Consider the following 20334-nt stretch of genomic DNA (forward strand, 5'->3'; position numbering starts at 1 on the left):
TGGAAGGTGAACCTTTGCCCTAGTCTGAGGTCCTGAGTGCTCTGGAGCAGGTTTTCATGAAGGATCTCTCTGTACTTTCCCCCGTTCATCTTTCCCTCGATCCTGACAAGTCTCCCAGTCCCTTCTGCTGAAAAGCATTCCCACAGCATGATGCTGCCACCACCATGCTTCACCGTAGGAATGGTGCCAGCTTTCCTCCAGACGTGACGCTTGGCATTCAGGCCAAAGAGTTAAATCGGACTCCCGAGTGGCTCAGGGGTCTAAGGCACTGCATCACAGTGCTAGCTGTGACCCTAGAGATCCTGGTTGGAGTCCAGGCTCTGTCGCAGCCAGCCGCGACCGGGAGACCCATGGGGGGAGCACAATCGGCCCAGCGTCGTTCGAGTTAAGGGAGGGTTTGGCCGGCAGGGATATTCTTGTCTCATCACGCACTAGCGACTCCTGTGGTGGGCTGTGCGCATTGCACACTGACACGGTCACCAGGTGTACGGTGTTTCCTCTGACACATTGGTGTCGGGTTAAGCGGGCATTGTGTCAAGAAGCAGAGCAGCTTGGCTGGATTGTGTTTCGCCTCTCCCAAGTCCATACTGGAGTTGTAGCAATGGGACAGGATTAAGGAGAAAAAAGAACAGAGAATCTTGTTTCTCGTGATCTGAGATAGAGGTCGACCAATTATGATTTTTCAACGCCGATACCGATTTATTGGAGGACCAAAAAAATCCAATACCGATTAATCGGCCAAGTTTTTAATTTATTTTTAATTGTAATAATGACAATTACAACAATACTGAATGAACACTTATTTTAACTTAATATAATACATCAATAAAATCAATTTAGCCTCAAATAAATAATGAAAGATGTTCAATTTAGTTTAAATGCAATAACAAAGTGTTGGATGGAGAAGAAAGTAAAAGTGCAATATGTGCCATGTAAAAAAGCTAACATTTAAGTTCCTTGCTCAGAACATGAGAACATATGAAAGCTGGTGGTTCCTTTTAACATGAGTCTTCAATATTCCCAGGTAAGAAGTTTTAGGTTGTAGTTATTATAGGAATTATAGGACTATTTCTCTCTATACCATTTGTATTTCATATACCTTTGACTATTGGATGTTCTTATAGGCACTTTAGTATTTTCAGTGTAACAGTATAGCTTCCGTCCGTCTTCTCGCCCCTACCTGGGCTCGAACCAGGAACACATCGACAACAGCCACCCTCGAAACATCGTTACCCATTGCTCCACAAAAGCCGCAGCCCTTGCAGAGCAAGGCGAAGAACTACTCCAAGTCTCAGAGCGAGTGACGTGACCGATTGAAACGCTATTACCACGCACCCCGCTAACTAGCTAGCCATTTGACATTGGTTACACCAGCCTAATCTCAGGAGTTGATAGGCTTGAAGTAATAAACAGCTCAATGCTTGAAGCATTGCGAAGAGCTGCTGGCAAAATGCACAAAAGTGCTGTTTGAATTAAATCGTACAAGCCTGCTGCTGCCTACCATCGCACAGTCAGACTGCTCTATCAAATATCAAATCATAGACTTAATTATAACATAATAAGACACATAAATACGAGCCTTTGATATGGTCGAATCCGGAAACTATCATTTCAAAAACAAAACGTTTATTTTTTCAGTGAAATACCAAATGGTTACCCGGACTATTTGCATTGTGTGACCCCCCCTACCCCTCTTTTACACTGCTACTACTCTCTGTTTATCTTATATGCATCACTTTAACTATACATTCATGTACATACTACCTCAATTGGCCCAACCAACCAGTGCTCCCGCACATTGGCTCACCGGCCTATCTGCATTGTGCCCCATCTGCATAGTCACTTTACCATACCCACATGTACATACTACCTCAATAAGCCCGACGAACCGGTGTCTGTATATAGCCTTGCTACTCTTATTTTCAAATGTCTTTTTACTGTTGTTTTATTTCTTTACTTACCTACACACATAGACACACATACTTTTTTTCCCCCGCAGTATTGGTTAGAGCCTGCAAGTAAGCATTTCACTGTAAGGTTCGGCGCACGTGACAAATAAACTTTGATTTGATTTGAACAGTTCCGTATTTTATTTGACGGGGTGGCATCTCTAAGTCTAAATATTGCTGTTACATTGTACAACCTTCAATGTTATGTCATAATTATGTACAATTACGGTCTTTGTTAGGAATAAATGGACTTCACACAGTTCGCAACAAGCCAATTATAAGATATTCATGTTAGCAGGCAATATTAACTAAATATGCAGGTTTAAACATATATACTTGTGTATTGATTTTAAAGAAAGGCATTAATATTTATGGTTAGGTTTGGTGCAACGACAGTGCTAAATCATCACCCGTTTGGCGAAGTAGACTGTGATTCGATGAGAAATGAACAGGCACCGCATCGATTATATGCAACGCAGGACCCGCTAGATAAACTAGTAATATCATCAACCATGTGTAGTTAACTAGTGATTATGTGAAGATTGATTGTTTTTTACAAGTTTAATGGTAGCTAGCAACTTACCTTGGCTTCTTGCTGCCTTCGTGTAACAGGTAGTCAGCCTGCCACGCAGGCTCCTCGTGGAGTGCAATGTAAGGCAGGTGGTTAGAGCGTTGGACTAGTAACCGGAAGGTTCCAAAAACAAATCTGTAACGCTCGTCGTTGGGAGATAGAGAGAAGGACCAAGCTGCAGCGTGGTAAGTAACACCCACGAAACACAAGTGAGAAAAGGCTACCTAAGTATGATTCTCAATCCAAGACAACTAACGACACCTGCCTCTGATTGAGAACCATACCAGGCCAAACACAAACACAACATTAAAGACGGAACAGAGACCACCCACCCAACTCATGCCCTGACCATACTAAAACAAAGACATAACAAAAGAACTAAGGTCAGAACGTGACAGTACCCCCCCCCCCCTCCCACTCCGGCTGCAAAACCTGAACCTATAGGGGAGGGTCTGGGTGGGTGTCTGTCCGCCGACCTCGGACTGGGGACCCTCGCCATGGGTCCCAACTGGACGGGAGATTCCGGCAGCACCGGACAGGCGGGAGACTCCGGCAGCTCCAGAGTGAAGGGCAATTCCGGCAGCGCCGGCGTGACGGGCAACTTTGGCAGCTCCTGGCTGACGGACGGCTCTGGCAGCTCCTGGCTGACGGACGGCTCTGGCAGCTCCTGGCTGACGGACGGCTCTGGCAGCTCCTGGCTGACGGACGGCTCTGGCAGCTCCTGGCTGACGGACGGCTCTGGCAGCTCCTGGCTGACGGACGGCTCTGGCAGCTCCTGGCTGACGGACGGCTCTGGCAGCTCAGGACAGACGGGCGGCTCTGGCAGCTCAGGACAGACGGGCGGCTCTGGCAGCTCAGGACAGACGGGTGGCTCTGGCAGCTCAGGACAGACGGGAGACTCTGGTAGCTCAGGACAGACGGGAGACTCTGGCAGCGCTGGGCATGAGGAAGACTCTGGCAGCACTGGACAGGCGAGAGCACCTGTAGGGAGGAGACTGAGAGACAGCCTGGTGCGGGGGGCTGCCACCGGAGGGCTGGTGCGTGGAGGCGGCACCGGATAGACTAGACCGTGGAGGCGCACTGCAGGTCTCGAGCACCGAGCCTGACCAACCATACCTGGCTGAATGCTCCCCGTAGCCAGGCCAGTGCGGCGGGGTGGAATAGCCCGCACTGGGCTGTGCTGGCGAACTGGGGACACCATGCGTAGGGCTGGTGCCATGTACCCCGGCCCGAGGAGACGCACTGGAGACCAGATGCGCTGAGCCGGCTTCATGGCACCTGGCTTGATGCCCACTCTAGCCCGGCCGATACGAGGCGCTGCTATGTACCGCACCGGGGTCACCGTGCGCCTCACGGCATAACATGGTGCCTGCCTGGTCCCTCTCTCTCCACAGTAAGCACGGGGAGTTGGCTCAGGTCTCCTACCTGACTTAGCCACACTCTATGATTTTTTTTTTACAGTGCCAAGTCAGACAACTGAGATGGTTAGCCTATGATTTAAAAGTAAGCTATTTCATCTAACATATCCAGGAAATGCATGATTGATATTTTGATGTGCAACATTTCAAACATGTCAAAATAGGATCCAGAATTATCAGATGTAATTTTGGCTCTTCAGAGGATTTGCCAACAACTTTGTGCATATTGGTCCCTATAGGCTATATTATTCACCACCTGAGATAGAGGGAACTCAAAACACTTATCTAGATTGCTAACTCTAAATATGATATTGTTGCTATATAGCCATGTAGGGTAATTAAATAATCTGTCAGTAAATGTAGGCTAATGTCCTATAAAAAGCCTAGACCTATTCACTGCAAATAGCTCGCTCTGCTCCACTCTGCGGTGTATCAAAACCATACTACAGCCTACTCCGGTTGAAAAGTGGTACCATGAATTCAAAACGTCAATAAAAAAAAATTAAAATCTAAATGCATTTTTGGGCATTAATTCCTCTGTAACATGTGAACTTTCATGTGCTTTAATAACAAACTTGTATGCCAACTGTAAATACAATATTACGAGCCTTACCACAGAAAAAGACAGGAACCTTCCTGCTAGCCATGATTGGCTGAGATAATGGGTGGGCTGGACATGTCGAAAGATAATAATAATAATAATAATAATAATAATAATATGCGTTCGGATTGGTCTGCCATGTTGCACGCTTCTGTCTATAACATGAGCTGGTCAGTATGTGTAGGTAATCCTTTCTAACGCAGTTTTTTTATGTTCTGGCGTTTTATGGCAAGTATGCAGATGGAGTTGAAAAGAGAACACACAAAAGGCTGTTGTATAAAACACCTGTCTCCGGATTACATCTTCAAACTAAGGCCACCATGGCATCCGTGACAGAGAAGTGTCCATCCATGTATACCCACCCATGTATTCGGGTAAGTCTAGCTAGCTATCTAAATGTTCAGATATTACACGTTTCAAATTTTGTCAAAGTAATTTTCATTTCAAGTTAAAGCGTACTGTTGTACGTATTTCTCTCCCTTCCACTCCATCTCCATCTCTCTGTCTCTCAGTAACGCTCAAAGAGTACACAGTGAGTTCATCTTATGATCTAGTTCAAATGCCTGTAAGTGAATCCTGCACAGACAGGACTGCAGGAGCTGTCGGTTCAACTAAGGTCCCACAGGGCCTGGGGTAGATAAAGAAATATTTGCATTTAAATTGCAATTCCTCCAAGATAAGTCTGGGTGAGAGTAACCAAGAGTATCTTTATTCAGTAGTAGAAGGTAGTAGGCTAACAGAAGGGTCTGAGGTATTTTGCATATACCATTTCCTCTGGTATAGTAGATAAATTATTATGCGCCTGCATGCAAAGCGATTGTGTGTGAATTAGAGCTGGGAATTTGATGATATTATCATGATACATAAGTGCTGGTACGCTCAACAGTTTTCCGTGTGTATCTCTAATGCTCCACCAACCAAAGGACATCCAGCCAATTTGACACAACTGTGGGAAGCATTGGAGTCAACATGGGCCAGCATCCCTGTGGAGCGCTTTTGAAACCTTGTAGAGTCCTTGCCCCGACAAATTGAGGCACTTCTCATGGAAAAATATTAGGAAGGTCTTCTTCTTAAAGTTTTTTACACTCAGTGTGTATATATATTGCAATTCGATACAGTGATTCCACTGAGATTCGATGTTCCAAACATATTGTTCACCATACAGTGCATTCGGAAAGTATTCAGTCCCCTTTACTTTTTCCACATTTTGTTACGTTACATAATCTATGAAATATATTTTTTCCCTCATCAATCTACACAAAATCTACACACAATACCCCATAATGAAAAAGCAAAACAATTTTTTATACATTTTTGCAAATGTATTACAAATAAAAAACTGAAATATTACATTTCCATAAGTATTCAGACCTTTTACTCAGTACTTTGTTGAAGCACCTTTGGCAGAGATTACAGCCTCGAGTCTTCTTGGTTGCACAGCTATTTTCAGGTCTCTATAGAGATGTTTGATTGAGTTCAAGTCCTGGCTCTGGCTCTGGCTCGGCCACTCAGGACATTCCGAGACTTGTCCCGAAGCCACTCCTGCGTTGTCTTGGCTGTGTGCTTAGGGTCGTTGTTTTGTTGGAAGGTGAACCTTCACCCCAGTCTGAGGTCCTGAGCACTCTGGAGCAGTTTTTCATCGAGGATCTCTCTGTATATTGCTCCGTTCATTTTTCCCTCGATCCTGACTAGTCTCAGTCCCTGCCGCTGAAAAACATCCACACAGCAAGATGCAGCCACCACCATGCTTCACCGTAGGGATGGTGTTGGCCAGGTGATGAGCGGTGCCTAGTTTCCTCCAGACGTGACACTTGGCATTCAGGCCAAATAGTTCAATCTTGGTTTCATCAGACCAGAGAATCTTGTTTCTCATGGCCTGAGATTCCTTTAGGTGCCCTTTGGCAAACTCCAAGCGGGCTCTCATGTGCCTTTTACTGAGTTGTGGCTTCCGTCTGGCCACTGGTAGGTGGAGTGCTGCAGAGATGGTTGTCCTTCTGGCCGTCATTGTAAGAATTTGTTCTTAACTGACTTGCCTGGTTAAATAAAAATAAATAAATAAACATGGACAGGACTAAGGAGTTTAGAAAATGTGATAATAATAATAATAATAATAATATATGCCATTTAGCAGACGCTTTTATCCAAAGCGACTTACAGTCATGTGTGCATACATTCTACGTATGGGTGGTCCCGGGAATCGAACCCACTACCCTGGCGTTACAAGCGCCATGCTCTACCAACTGAGCTACAGAAGGTGATGAGTTTTTCGCTTCCTGGACCAAACCTCACACGGGTAAAGCGCTCCCTAAATAACACCTTTCCAACTAGGAGATGCTACGTCTGACCTTTTTATAGGGTACCCCTCTCTGACGCACACTTCTCGACGTCCAGCCAATCATGGCTGTCGTAGTGCAATGAAGGCTTCTGATGAATACACTGGGGGTGTATCCCATAGTGAAATACCTCACTTATACTATCAGAGAAACAGGGTTAAAGTAATAACCTAAAGTTTTCACTCTGGGTGCTCCTGCAGTAGCACCGTGCCCAGACCCCAAACATTTCCCCCCAATTAGGCTCAGGTCCAGTCAGGCCTCATGACCTGAGGAGTTTGGTTATCCCCAAAGAGCACATAATGGTATCAGTGGAAATCAGCAGAGATTAAGAAGGGAGATGGATGTCTGTTCTGCCCCTTCTTTTATGGCCAGTCAGCAGACAGAGATGAGGAGTCAGGCATGGGCACTTACTGACCACTATACTCTCAATTAGAGCTAGGACGATAAACAGAAAGTTACCGACATTGCCTTCCTCTTACTGAAGCATTTTGCATAAGCCAGTAATTTTTTTTGATTTTGCAATACAACATTCCTGTAGATAGGCTAATGGTTTTAGAACAATTTGATCAACAGTAATAGCCTATGCATCATTTTGTATTCCTGCTATGAAAGTATCTGCTTGTCCACTTTTGCTGTCGGCTGCTGTGTGAGCAAGCCACTTGGACTCCCTCTCCTCACTGTGAGCATGGAGAAGTGAGAGATGTGGCTCAATCTTATTTGGCAAAATTTTAAATTGTGTCTTTTACATTGGATAAAAGTAGATACTCAGAGCTATAAAATTATATATCATATACTGCAGGATGAACAAAAAGTAAGTAATTCTGCTTTGAAAGTTGATAAACTTGTAACCTATTTTTTTTGAAAATGTCTCTTGAATGTTTTGGTACACCTTTAGTATTAGAGAGCTCTTATTTGTCTTCACCCATTCAGCATCGTTCACACTCTCTTAAGCCTTGGCCGCACCCAGCTCTTTAAGGAGACACATGTGAGGCCATGTACTAAACAACCAAATATTTCAGACTAAAGGCTGGTTTATACTATGGGTGTGATCATATATTCAATCTGGAGTGCTAGAGTGTGCTCAGAGTGCGCTCTGGGCGTTCGTAAACTCAGAGCTTTGTCAAATTGTCCGTTCATAAACACAGAACTTTCAGAGCTCACACTGGACACTGGCCGAGGAGTAGGGTTGATCGAGCTTTCTGACCTAACAACATCAGTCAAGCACCCAAGCTAACTGGCTAACGTTGGCTAGCTACTTCCAGACACAAATGAGGGAACAGTTCACTGAACATTTTACTAGCCCTAGCAGAGCTGGTTATGTTGTTTTTATGTTATACCGAGCGTTGGTGATTACAAATGTGCTGCTGGCAAAAATGTAATTACGCTTTGTTGCCAACCTTTACTACCAGTTCATCGGGTGTTGAGCGTTCGTCAGTTATTCTGCGCTCTGTCACACTCAGATGAGTGCTTTGAAATCAGAGTAGATAGCCAGAGCGAATTTACCAGCTACGTCTTATGACAGTTGTCGCAGTGACATCATGAACATTCTATTGAAATGGTTACTTGCATAGTCCAGCCAGCCAGCCAGCTAACATTAGCTAGCTAGCTGAAAGCAAGAGGCTCTCTAATTGTTTGCAGCTCTTTAAGATTTAATGAAGATAGTGAGCGTGGCATTGGATTATTGGAGTGTAAGGATGGGATATGTTGAAAATGACGAAGTACGGATGATCTCTGCCCTGCTAATGGGCCTCATGTAAAACTGGAGGCTACATGTTTTCATTGGTGTTGTACCTTTAAAAGTGATATGTGTGGTGAATAGAAACATTCAAGTAAAGTGAAGGTGGACAGATCTCAACAGGGAGTATCAAGTCTTCAGCTTTCTCTCTTGTTGCAAACACCATTCTTTATTTAGTGGAAGTCAGCGTGGATTTGGCTCCTTAAAAGGTACCACCCTTTTTTATCTTAGGATGCTTTATCTTATGTTAACTTGTGTTTATATGTGTGGGTGTGTATGCTTGTGTGGGTGTGTATGCTACTGTGGGTGTGTATGCTACTGTGGGTGTGTATGCTACATCACGTGGACCTCTAAGACTCTGAGAACATCCATGGAATGTTCCTCCTGGTCTCCCAATAAATTCAGCAGACCTTTTAAATCTGCTCATTAATACTCCTGATCTAGCTGTGATGAAATACCAGCCTCTGGACAGACAATCCTCCCCTTGTTTGAGCCACAGTTCCACTCCTTGTTTTGGCTGGAGAAAAATGAGCTACCGCTGTCTTTTATTGTTCTCTTAAATGCCAGACCTTAAACAAACCCACTGTAGCTCCTCTGTTTTCCGCCCCACCAGTTGAAACCCTTCTAAGGGTGCTCGTAAACAAGGAAATATCATTATCAGCCCAAAGTTAGCAGTCTGTCTTTTGTTTTCCCTGCCAGTTCCTCTCTCCTGACACACACGCTGACTCATTGTTGCCATGCAGGGATGTCACTAGGGGTCATGTTCTCTAACTGAATGACTTCATATCATGGCCCTGATTGGTTGCACTGTCAGGGCAACCCTCTATCTGTTACCGAGGAGATTTCTTCCCAACAAGATAGTTGCATTGCCCACCTAGGCATGTACCAAAAGATTAACTAGGCCAATAACATTAACCAAAGGTTTAAAAATCCATGTCAAATCACAGGAACTCTAGGTTCTATAGTCCTGTGTAGCTAAATTGGTAGAGCATGGCACCAGGGTTGCAGGTTCGATTCCCACGGGGGGACCAGTATGAAGAAAGTATTAAAATGTATGCAGTCACTACTGTAAGTCGCTCTAGTTAAGAGCATCTGGTAAATGACTAAAATGTCAAATGTTTGAAAGAACACAGACACATTACAAATGAAAGTGTGCCCTCAAAGACATTCCTGTGGGAAGTGGAGAAAGGTTGTAATGTCAGGTATAATAGGTCCTAGACAAAAAGTCATTCAAACCTACACAAAGAAGTAGGGAAGGGGAAGAAAATGTGAACTATTCTAAGCTCTCAACCAAGGGATAAGGAGTGCTTATAATTAGAGGTCGACCGATTAATCGGCATGGCCAATTAATTAGGGCAGATTTCAAGTTTTCATAACAAAGGGGTAATCTGCATTTTTGGACGGCAATTATGGCCGATTACATTGCACTCCACGAGGAGACTGTTTTCCGCCCCACCATCATATTGCATTTGGACATTTCTTATGGCATTTGGCCATTTGGCCTATGAAATCATATTGCACATGGACAAAACATATGCCTTATGCACAAGTAAAAAAAAGTAAAAAAAAAACAATGATAATAACATTTGACAAAAGTATATTCAGACATATTCAGCCTACGCTGCCTTAATCACCACCTGTTACACGAGTGCAGCAAGGAGCCAAGGTAAGTTGCTAGCTAGCATTAAACTTATCTTATAAAAACAATCAATCTTAACATAATTACTAGTTAACTACACATGGTTGATGATATTACTAGTTTAACTAGCTTGTCCTGCATTGCTAATAATCAATGCGGTGCCAGTTAATTTATCATCTAATCACAGCCTATTTCGCCAAACGGGTGATTCGCAAATAAAAGCAATGTCGTTGCACCAATGTACCTAAGCAAAAACATCAATGCCTTTCTTAAAATCAATACACAAGTATATATTTTTAAACCTGCATATTTAGTTAAAATAAATTATTTATGTTAGCAGGCAATATTAACTAGGGAAATTGTGTCACTTCTCTTGCGTTCTTTGCAAGCACAGTCAGGGTATATGCAGCAGTTTGGGCCGCCTGGCTCTTTGCAAACTGTGTGAAGACCATTTCTTCCTAACAAAGACTGTAATTAATTTGCCATAATTTTACATAATTATAACATAACATTGAAGGTTGTGCAATGTAACAGCAATATTTAGACTTATGGATGCAACCCGTTCGATAAAATACGGAACGGTTCTGTATTTCACTGAAAGAATAAATGTTTTGTTTTCAAAATAAGTTTTTACGGATTTTACCATATTAATGACCTAAGGCTCGTATTTCTGTGTGTTTATTATATTGTAATTAAGTCTGATCGAGCAGTAAGCATTCATTCAAACAGCACTTTCCTGTGTTTGCCAGCAGCTCTTCGCAATGCTTGAAACACAGCGCTGTTTATGACTTCAAGCCTATCAACTCCCGAGATTAGACTGGCAATACTATAGTGCCTATAAGAACATCTAATAGTCAAAGGTACATGAAATACAAATGGAATAGAGATAAATAGTCCTATAATTCCTATAATAACTACAACCTAAAACTTAAACTGGGAATATTGAAGACTCATGTTAAAAGGAACCACCAGCTTTCATATGTTCTCATGTTCGGAGCAAGGAACTTAAACGTTGGCTTTTTTCACATGGCACATATTGCACTTTTACTTTCTTCCCCAACACTTTGTTTTTGCATTATTTAAACCAAATTGAATGTTTCATTATTTCTTTGAGACTAAATAGATTTTTATTTATGTATTATATTAAGTTAAAATAAGTGTTCACTCAGTATTGTTGTAATTGTCATTATTACATTATTGGTATCGGCTTTTTTGGTCCTCGGCATCGGTATCGGCGTTGAAAATTCGTAATCGGTCGACCTCTACTTATGATACAACCATCCATGTTTGTCAAGGTCCTGATCATATGAACACTTCCAGTACTGGAGTAGCCTACGCTGGCTGATCCTTTGGGGATCAGCTTTAATCTGTATCCTGTGAACGGGGAGAATAAACGTTGAAAATTGAAACGAATAAATGGAGCCGGTGTTCTCCACGCCTACTGACATGTTTCTCCTACACTTATTGAACCGTGGAATAGGCCTTGGAAGGACTCCAGCATATTAAAGTGAACACAAAGACAGACACTGAGTCAGAACTCGCTCTATCTAGTCTCTCCTCTCTCCCACCCAGCAATGCATTCTCTGATCATTTGTTGTGTTTGTTTGATGCTCAGAGGTTGTAAATACTTCATGTGTGATCTGATAAGGGATGGCTCAAGACTGCTAAACTTCTGTTAACATTACTATGTGTGAGTGATTCTTGTAGGCACTGCTGGTAGGTGTATGAAGGCATATAGTTCTGCTGACACAGGAAGTCATGTGCTGCCTTACAGTCAGTATATCTGCTGTGGTGGTGGGGTTAGCAGATTAGAGATGGCTCCCCTCCACTGGTGACAGTAGAGTTAGCGAGCTATCTTCTACTTGTGTGTGTCACTCGGTCACACAGTCCATAACTGCACAGTGTCATATGCTACCACTTCCATCCCTGTACAGATCTCTCCATCTCCGACCTCTCTCTCTCCCTCCATTTTTGACAATGTGAGGCCATGAGGGAACATGATGCTATAAGAGAGGAGGAGCGTGACCTTGTGTGAACATGGTGTTCCACTGCACATTATCAAAAGGTTTCAGTTCTGAGAGATATGGACAGAGTCAGACAGAGCTACAGGGAAAGGGGGATATCTAGTCAGTTGTACAATTGAATGCATTCAACTGAAAAATCTCTGAATCAGAGAGGTGCAGGGGGCTGCCTTAATCAACTTCCATGTCATCAGCGCCCAGGGAACAGTGGGTTACCTGCCTTGCTCAGAACGACAGATTTTTATCTTGTCAGCTTGGGGATTCGATCCAGCAACCTTTCACTTACTAGCCCAATGGTCCTACCCGCCAGGCTACTTGCTGCCCCTACAGCCATTGACATGTGCTGTAATGCAGTGCTGTGTGGTGAATTGGGCTTTAGAACATCCCCCAGGCTTACCCAACCAGAATTATTTTTCCAGAATGGATTTTTCTAACAATCATTGGACACAAAATGGTCCCCATTCCACACTTGTTTCATATGAATATTGGCAAACACTGATACTGTTTTAAGTGTCTGTTTTGTTTGATTATTTACTACCAAGAGAGAATAGAGACACCCTACCCAGCAGCAGCAGCCGCCGCTAATGGCAAAATTTAACCCATTGTGCTTTTTACAGCAAAACATATGAATGGCTCAACTGTTCTGGGGAAGGCTGGAATCTGCTTTATCTCCTAACATATTGCACAAGTTGACTCTACGTATTTATTAGCTTAAAAAGTAGCCTTAAATATTAAAATGTATTGAACAACTTCAAAGAAATTGTTTTGACAGTATTGACGCTATTGGGAAAACCATCCTGTGAAGTTTTCCAAATACCCCAATATACAATTTACCACCCAAGCCTAGTATGGAACTCAGCACAGCGGTCCTTAAACCACACAGAGCCTCTCCATACATCACGTCACATGTGTTGTGTCTGCTGTGTGCGGTGTGATCATGATGTCACTCTCAGATCCCTCTGAGGATAACACTAACCCTCTGGGGAGAGATAGGAGCTTATCATAGATTAGTAGTGGCTGCATGAATGCTACATCATTAAACATGATAAAAATCTCCTGGAACACGTCTAGGTTGACCTTTACTTACATAATGATAATATTACCCAGAAAAGTTTGGGTTTATCTGAAGTTTGATGTAGAGTCTGCCTATCCCGATAGGGCAAGGGTGGCTGGCTTCCCCGATTATATGCTAGCAATTGGAATTGACTTGCATTAGCTTCTCAGTAACATATTCAATAGCCCCATCGAACAGGTGAGTGGTGAGGCTATTCCAGTCTATGATACAGATCACTCTACAAACCCCTCGCTATTGAATGTTTAGTGCTGCTATTTTTACACAGCACAGTGAGCACACCAGGGCCAAGGGTTTCATTTAAAGAGGTTCATGTTGAACATGTGGCTTCCTGTCAACAGCAAAACATATTTATAGACACCATTTATTGAAAACTCTGCTATTTGGTGTTTATAGCATCCATATGTGGGCTTTTTTTATACCAACTGACAGAAAAACTCATAATGGAAACCCATTTTAGAGAACTATGAATGATAGACAAAGTTAGTTAACTGCATGGTTGATTGAATCTTTTCTTTCTTTCCATTCCAGCCATTAAGGTGAACTGCCTGGGATCATGTGGGGTCTCCAACAAAATGAACGACACGTCGTGGACACTGGAAGAGCAATACTTCAGCAGCACACTGTCTGTAGCTGACAAAGGTGAGGATTATGGAAGCCATTTTTGGGCTACTGATACAAAATATATAGAGTATAACATATAGAATGAGAATCTAAATAGAGGCTGGTCGAGTTGCAGCCCTCTTCATCTCTGTTGAATTATAAAATGCTGTGAAAATAATGTAGCATTCTGCCGCTCGATTAGGTTTTTGTCCTAAAGAGCGGTTTTTAACTTTTTATAGTGGTGATCATTCTGAATTATAATTGCAATTTTACACGCCTCTTGAGATAAAATACTGAAACTGCCAATCAGCTGAAGTAATAGGTCCCTGCAGGGGTGTTCCTGTACTAAATGTTCTGTCTGCGAACGTGGCTGTACCTAACAATTGCTGATAAAGAGAAGGGGTGTGCTGTGCTCCACAGAACCCGTCTGTTTGTCTCCCGATGGTCTTGTGGTGGTGTTCTGGCGTAGAACATTCATAGTAATTTACTCTGTGTTATTCTGTAATTGTCACACCCTTGTCTATTTCAATTGTCCCTGTGATTGTCTCCACCCCCTCCAGGTGTCGCTTATTTTCCCCGGTGTATTTATCCCTGTGTTTCCTGTCTCTCTGTGCAAGTTCGCCTTGTATGTTTTCAAGTCAACCAGCGGTTTTCCCGTTCTCCTGCTTTTTGCATTCTCCTTTTTCTAGTCCTCCCGGTTTTGACCCTTGCCTGTTTCTGGACTTTGTACCCACCTGCTTGACCATTCTGTCTGCCTTGACCAGCCTGTTTACCACTCTGGACTCTGATCTGGTTTGGACTCTTTTGCCGGTCCACGACCATTCTCTTGCCTACCCCTTTGGATTAATAAACATTGTAAGACTCCAGCCATTTGCTTCCTGTGTTTGCATTTGGGTCTTGCCTTGTGCCTTGATAGTAATGTATCAAGTATTTAATGTACACTGTAATTGTTTTGAGTGTTAATTATTTTATGACTAATACATTCTATTAGTTGAATTGAGTAAATGCATTCCTCGTTTTACAGAGTAATTCTTTGATTGACTAAACGCTTATATTTTAGTAGGTCTATTGATAGTTGTTAATTACACTATACACATAGCACATGCTGGGGTATCACCTTGACATCTATGATCTGCTTGCCTCTAAATGAATGCTAGAATATTGGTTGCCAGGATTAGCTATCTAGTCTCTTAATAATTGCATAACGGTGCAAGTTAGACACATGTTCATTATAGTCATACTGAGAGGCCTTAATGAAGAACCCAGTTAAGTTGCTTCCTGTGAGCTTCATGTTTATTATTAGTATTATTTTGAAGCTCTTATGGAAAACAGCAGAAAATGTATGTAAATAATGATTGTGAAAAAAGAAAGAAGCATTACTACAATGTGACATCATCTATAAATATGGGTGACGAAGGCTGCTGCCAAAACACATCTGTTTGTCCTGACCTCTGTTAAGAAGGCATTCAAATGTAAAGACTATTTCAGTGAGGCCAGAGTTTTCCTTCTCGTGTGTTAATATTGTCCTGACCTCTGTTAAGAAGGCATTCAAATGTAAAGACTATTTCAGTGAGGGCAGAGTTTTCCTTCTCGTGTGTTAATATTGTCCTGACCTCTGTTAAGAAGGCATTCAAATGTAAAGACTATTTCAGTGAGGGCAGAGTTTTCCTTCTAGTGTGTTAATATTGTCCTGACCTCAACATGTGAATGATCTGCCATGCATACGTGGTGAAACCTGTTGAGAATGTAGATTTGAGTGGAACAACACGCTGGTACTGGAAGTCATTAAACCCAGGCAGGCCTGGTTGTGCTGTATGTGAGTTGTGGAGCATGCCCAGTAAGCAAAACGAGTATTTGACATTGCCGTCAGGTCATTTTAGGTGCTGAGTGAAAGGTGAAAATATGTATTTTACAGATGTTGAAAATATGTCATTTCTGGACGTTGAAAAAGAATATGAAAAAAGTGTTATTTTGATATAATGCTTAAGGCATTGAAAATATATGTGTAGTTGAAATTTGGCCATAGAATTTTCAACATCTGTAAATTACGTATTTTCAACATCTGGAAAATATGTCTTTTTACGTCCTGAAAATACGTAATTTACAGATGTTGAAAATATGTATTTTTCGGTCATTGATTCTATGGCCAAATTTCAACTACACATATATTCTCAATGCAGTAAGCATTATATCAAAATAATCATTTTTCATGCCTCTTAACGGGATACTTTGGGATTTTTATCTACTTCTACTGAATAAAGTTAGAGGCTATTTTGTGAGCCAATGCTTACTAGCATAAGCGCAATGACTGGAAGTCTACGGTATCTACCAGCATGCTAGCTCATACCATAGACTTTGAGTCATTGCGCTAACTCTAGTTAGCAATTGCTCTAACTCTAGTTTCCAACTTCCATCAAACTGCAAGCAGAGATATACAAATGGTATCCACGAATTCATCTGACTCTCGGGAAGTAGGTAAAGGGCTGCATGGCCAAAATCCTGAAGTATCATTTAATATAGAACAAATGAGCCAACTGAAGATTACAACAGAATATTTATTATTACTCCCATCTGTCACATGCACTTATGTTGGTGTTTATCTACCTTAGTTGAATGCGCTTGACTGACTTAAGTCTCTCTCTAGATAATAGTGTCTGCTGAATGACCAACATGTACACTTACAAAGCATGCTGGGTATGATTGTGATGAGCTCCACCCCCAAACAAGTACATATTTGGTCGGTGCGGACCAGATCCAAATCTAAACAAATCATATACTTCTAGGCTGTTTCACAACTTTGAACATCACATTATAGTACGGCACAGCTTAGTACAGTAGAGCACAGTAGAGTCATGTACAGGACAGTCATCAAGTTTTATTCAGTAGAGTAGAGTGTAGTAGAGTACAGTACAGTATAATTTAATTCAGTAGAGTACTGTGGAGTTTAATTCAGAAGAGTACAGTACACTATACTTTACTCTGTTGTACATAACTGTACTATATTCTACTTTTCTTTACTGTGTACTGTAATGTACTATACTATGATGTACTGTGCTGTTCAAACTTGTGAAACATGGTTGTCTATGATTTGGTCCGAACCTGATTTGGTCCGGACCAAATCTGAACCAATTATAGACGGCTATGTTTGAGCCAAATCAAGGCCAGTCCAGACCAGACCAAATCTCAACCAAACATAGACAGCTTTTTTTGGTCCTGTCGGGACAGACAACTGGGTATAATCCATGCTGGTTAGGTTAGCACACCACTACTATGTTGCTTAATGTTTAACTCTGCCTCTCTCACCTATAGGCTCAGTGGTTTTTCACAGAGCTGGGAGGTGTTACTAGAGAGCAGTCTATTCAACTCTGTCTTCCTTCTTTCTGTCTTCATTCTTCCAGTATACTCCATAGACTTTCCTTGCATATTCATATTTTCAATATCCATACGGATTCATTAACCCATAATTTTGGTGTTGCAAGCACTTTTCTCCAACAACCCACTGAGCCGCCTGACCACAAATATTTAGAGAAAAGCCCCTCGTGTTGTGTTTGTGTGAATGTGCTATTGGGTATCGTCAAATACACTCCATGGCCAAAAGAATGTGGACACCTGCTCATCGAACATCTCATTCCAAAATCATGTGCATTAATATGGAGTTCGTCCCCCCTTTGCTGCTATAACAGCCTCCACTCTTCTGGGAAGGCTTTCCACTAGATGTAGGAACATTGCTGCAGGGACTTTCCATTCAGCCACGAGAATTAGTGAGGTCGGGCACTGATTTTGGCGATTAGGCCTGGCTCAAAGTCTGCCTTTCAATTCATCCCAAAGGTGTTCAATTGGGTTGAGGTCAGGGCTCTGTGCAAGCCAGTCAAGTTTTTCCACACCAATCTCAACAAACCATTTCTTTATGGACCTCACTTTGTGCACAGGGGCATTGTCATGCTGAAACAGGAAAGGGTCTTCCCCATTCTGTTGCCACAAAGTTGGAAGCACAGAATTGTTGTATGATGTAGCGTTAAGATTTCCCTTCACTGGAACTAAGGGGCCTAACCCAAATCAGGAAAAAAAGCCCCAGACCATTATTCCTCCTCCACCAAACTTTACAGTTAGCAATATGCATTCAGGCAGGTAGTGTTCTCCTGGCATCCGCCAAACCCAGATTTGTCTGTCGGACTGCCAGTTGGTGAAGCGTGATTCATCAATCCAGAGAACGCATTTCCACTGCTCTAGAATCCGATGGCAGAGAGCTTTACACCACTCCAGCCGATGCTTGGCATTGCACATGGTGATCTTAGGCTTGTGTGTGGCTGCTCGGCCATGGAAACCCATTTCATGAAGCTGCTGACGAACAGTTCTTGTGCTGACGATGCTTCCAGAGGCAGTTTGGAACGGGTGTTGCAGCTTTAGCAGGGCGGAAATGTGACAAACTGACTTGTTGGAAAGGTAGCATCCTATGTTGACAGTGCCACTTTGAAAGTCACTGAGCTCTTCCGTATGGCCCATTCTACTGTCATTGTTTGTCTATGGAGATTGGATGGCCGTGTGTTCGGTTTTATACACCTGTCAGTAACGGGTGTGACTGAAATAGCCAAGTCCACTAATTTGAAGGAGAGTGTGAATGTGAAACTATCAAACAGTTATTTATTTATTCAGTATTTATTGAAGATGGTGTGATCACAGATTGTGAATTGCAAATATGAATCTATTCAGATTTGGCTGGCCATATTACTACTTGTCTAATAGACATTTCTTGCAGTCAATATTAATTGCTGTCTCATTAACACTCAGTTGTGTAACGACAGATCAGTTCCATGCCTGTTTGTTTTATGTCCTAGTTAGTGTTTGTGATGTTCTGTCAATTCATTGGATCAGTTAAAGGGAATTTAATTAGATGCACTTGAATGTCTTTGCTGCTCAAAATTCCAGTCGATAGAGCTGATTTAATATTTTTGACGTAGTTTAGCCTCACAGAAGCATGTGAAATCCAGGACTATTCTTAGATCAAAGAACAACCATTTCCGAGAGCTGAAAGCAGTTGGAATCCAAGTACTGACTGTGCATGTTGCATACAAATAGGCGGAGGCATGCACAAACTCAAGCACGAGCCTTTACAGTGATTGTAGATGTTCTAGCATGCATGCATACAAATTTGTTGGAGGTCGTGTGACACCTTATTTGTTTTCATTTCTTTGTAGAATTCCAATGTGTGTACCGATCCTATACCACACACCCATCACGTAAACATCCCAAGAGATTATTAGAATCATCACTGGATGGGTTTGTGTTCACTTGTAACTATCCCAACACCTCTGACACACACACACACACACACACACACACACACACACACACACACACACACACACACACACACACACACACAAAAACTGGGGAGTCATAAATAATTAATTTCACATCCTCCTCCTTTTTATCTCCATGTTTTTTTCCTAACCCATTTTTCCTCCCAACAATGGGCTCCTCTGCCTCTAGGTTATGTGACGCAGGCACAGTAGGGACACTGAGACAGGGAAGGGTACAGCGGTGGCCAACCACACAAGGGGACACGTGTGGCCACTGTGGCTGACTGTTAATGTGGTATGCCAGCCACACATGTAGGGGGGTTACGGGGATGAGGCAGCGTACCCTCCCATACTCTGCTACTTCTGTTCATGTGACCCTCAGATATATCCTGCAGATGGTAGGGTGGTGTGTGTGTGTGTGTGACTGCGGTAAGCTGTCAGTCATCTTTAGCCAAGCTGTGAAGAGGTGTTTGCATCTCATCTCTTTCCCAGTAGTCAGTGCATCAGTGCAAATTTCCTGTACAAGTGTCTTAAAGGCCTCTATTGCTGGCTTTGGGTTTTTAGGAACAAATAACAAGTAATTATGTAACCAGGTTTCCATCCAACCTTTTTATGCAAGTAACGTACATGTCAGATAAAAAAAATCTGAAAGAATCTGAAAAAACGAAATATGCTAGACAAAGTGGGATCTTTTTGTGTCGGTAATATGAATTATATGAGAAATGTTGAGGGAAATGCTTTTATGCGAAAATATGGATATATTAACCATCATATGGAAGTAAACATGGAGTCACCTTGTGTGATCCTCCCACTACGTCTGGAAAGCATGCAGTTTATTAGGCTACAGATGGAATAAGTTATGATGAACTTCACAGGGTGGTGAAAGTGCAAGGTGATGAACTTGAGGCTCCTTTACAATACATCTTAAGGGTTTTATTCTGGTAACAATGATCATCGATGCTGGGTTGCGTTAGGCAAATAAAAATGTTTTTTGTCCGTACTAATCTCATCATGTAGGCTATAGGTGCGCTCTAGTCAGCAGCGTGCAGATACAGTTCTCTAGCAAAACAAAACATTTTGGTGAGAAAGTCA

General features: G+C 42.4%; 1 protein-coding gene across 2 annotated transcripts in view; it reads left to right on the top strand.

Annotated features, from left to right (window-relative positions):
- Positions 1-20334, top strand: part of arrdc1b (arrestin domain containing 1b) — a 56931-nt gene that overhangs the window by 17302 nt on the left and 19295 nt on the right. The window contains exons 1-2 of one of the 2 annotated variants that reach the window (XM_052521152.1): positions 4778-4913; positions 13871-13981. In XM_052521152.1, the coding sequence (XP_052377112.1) occupies positions 4904-4913; positions 13871-13981 (121 nt within the window). In that variant the 5' untranslated portion in view covers positions 4778-4903. Of the gene's footprint in view, positions 1-4777; positions 4914-13870; positions 13982-20334 lie in introns of those variants that run through there. The other variant, XM_035772246.2, reaches the window with a different exon arrangement.

Source organism: Oncorhynchus keta, chromosome 6, assembly GCF_023373465.1.
Source record: "Oncorhynchus keta strain PuntledgeMale-10-30-2019 chromosome 6, Oket_V2, whole genome shotgun sequence".
Taxonomy (NCBI): Eukaryota; Metazoa; Chordata; class Actinopteri; order Salmoniformes; family Salmonidae; genus Oncorhynchus; species Oncorhynchus keta.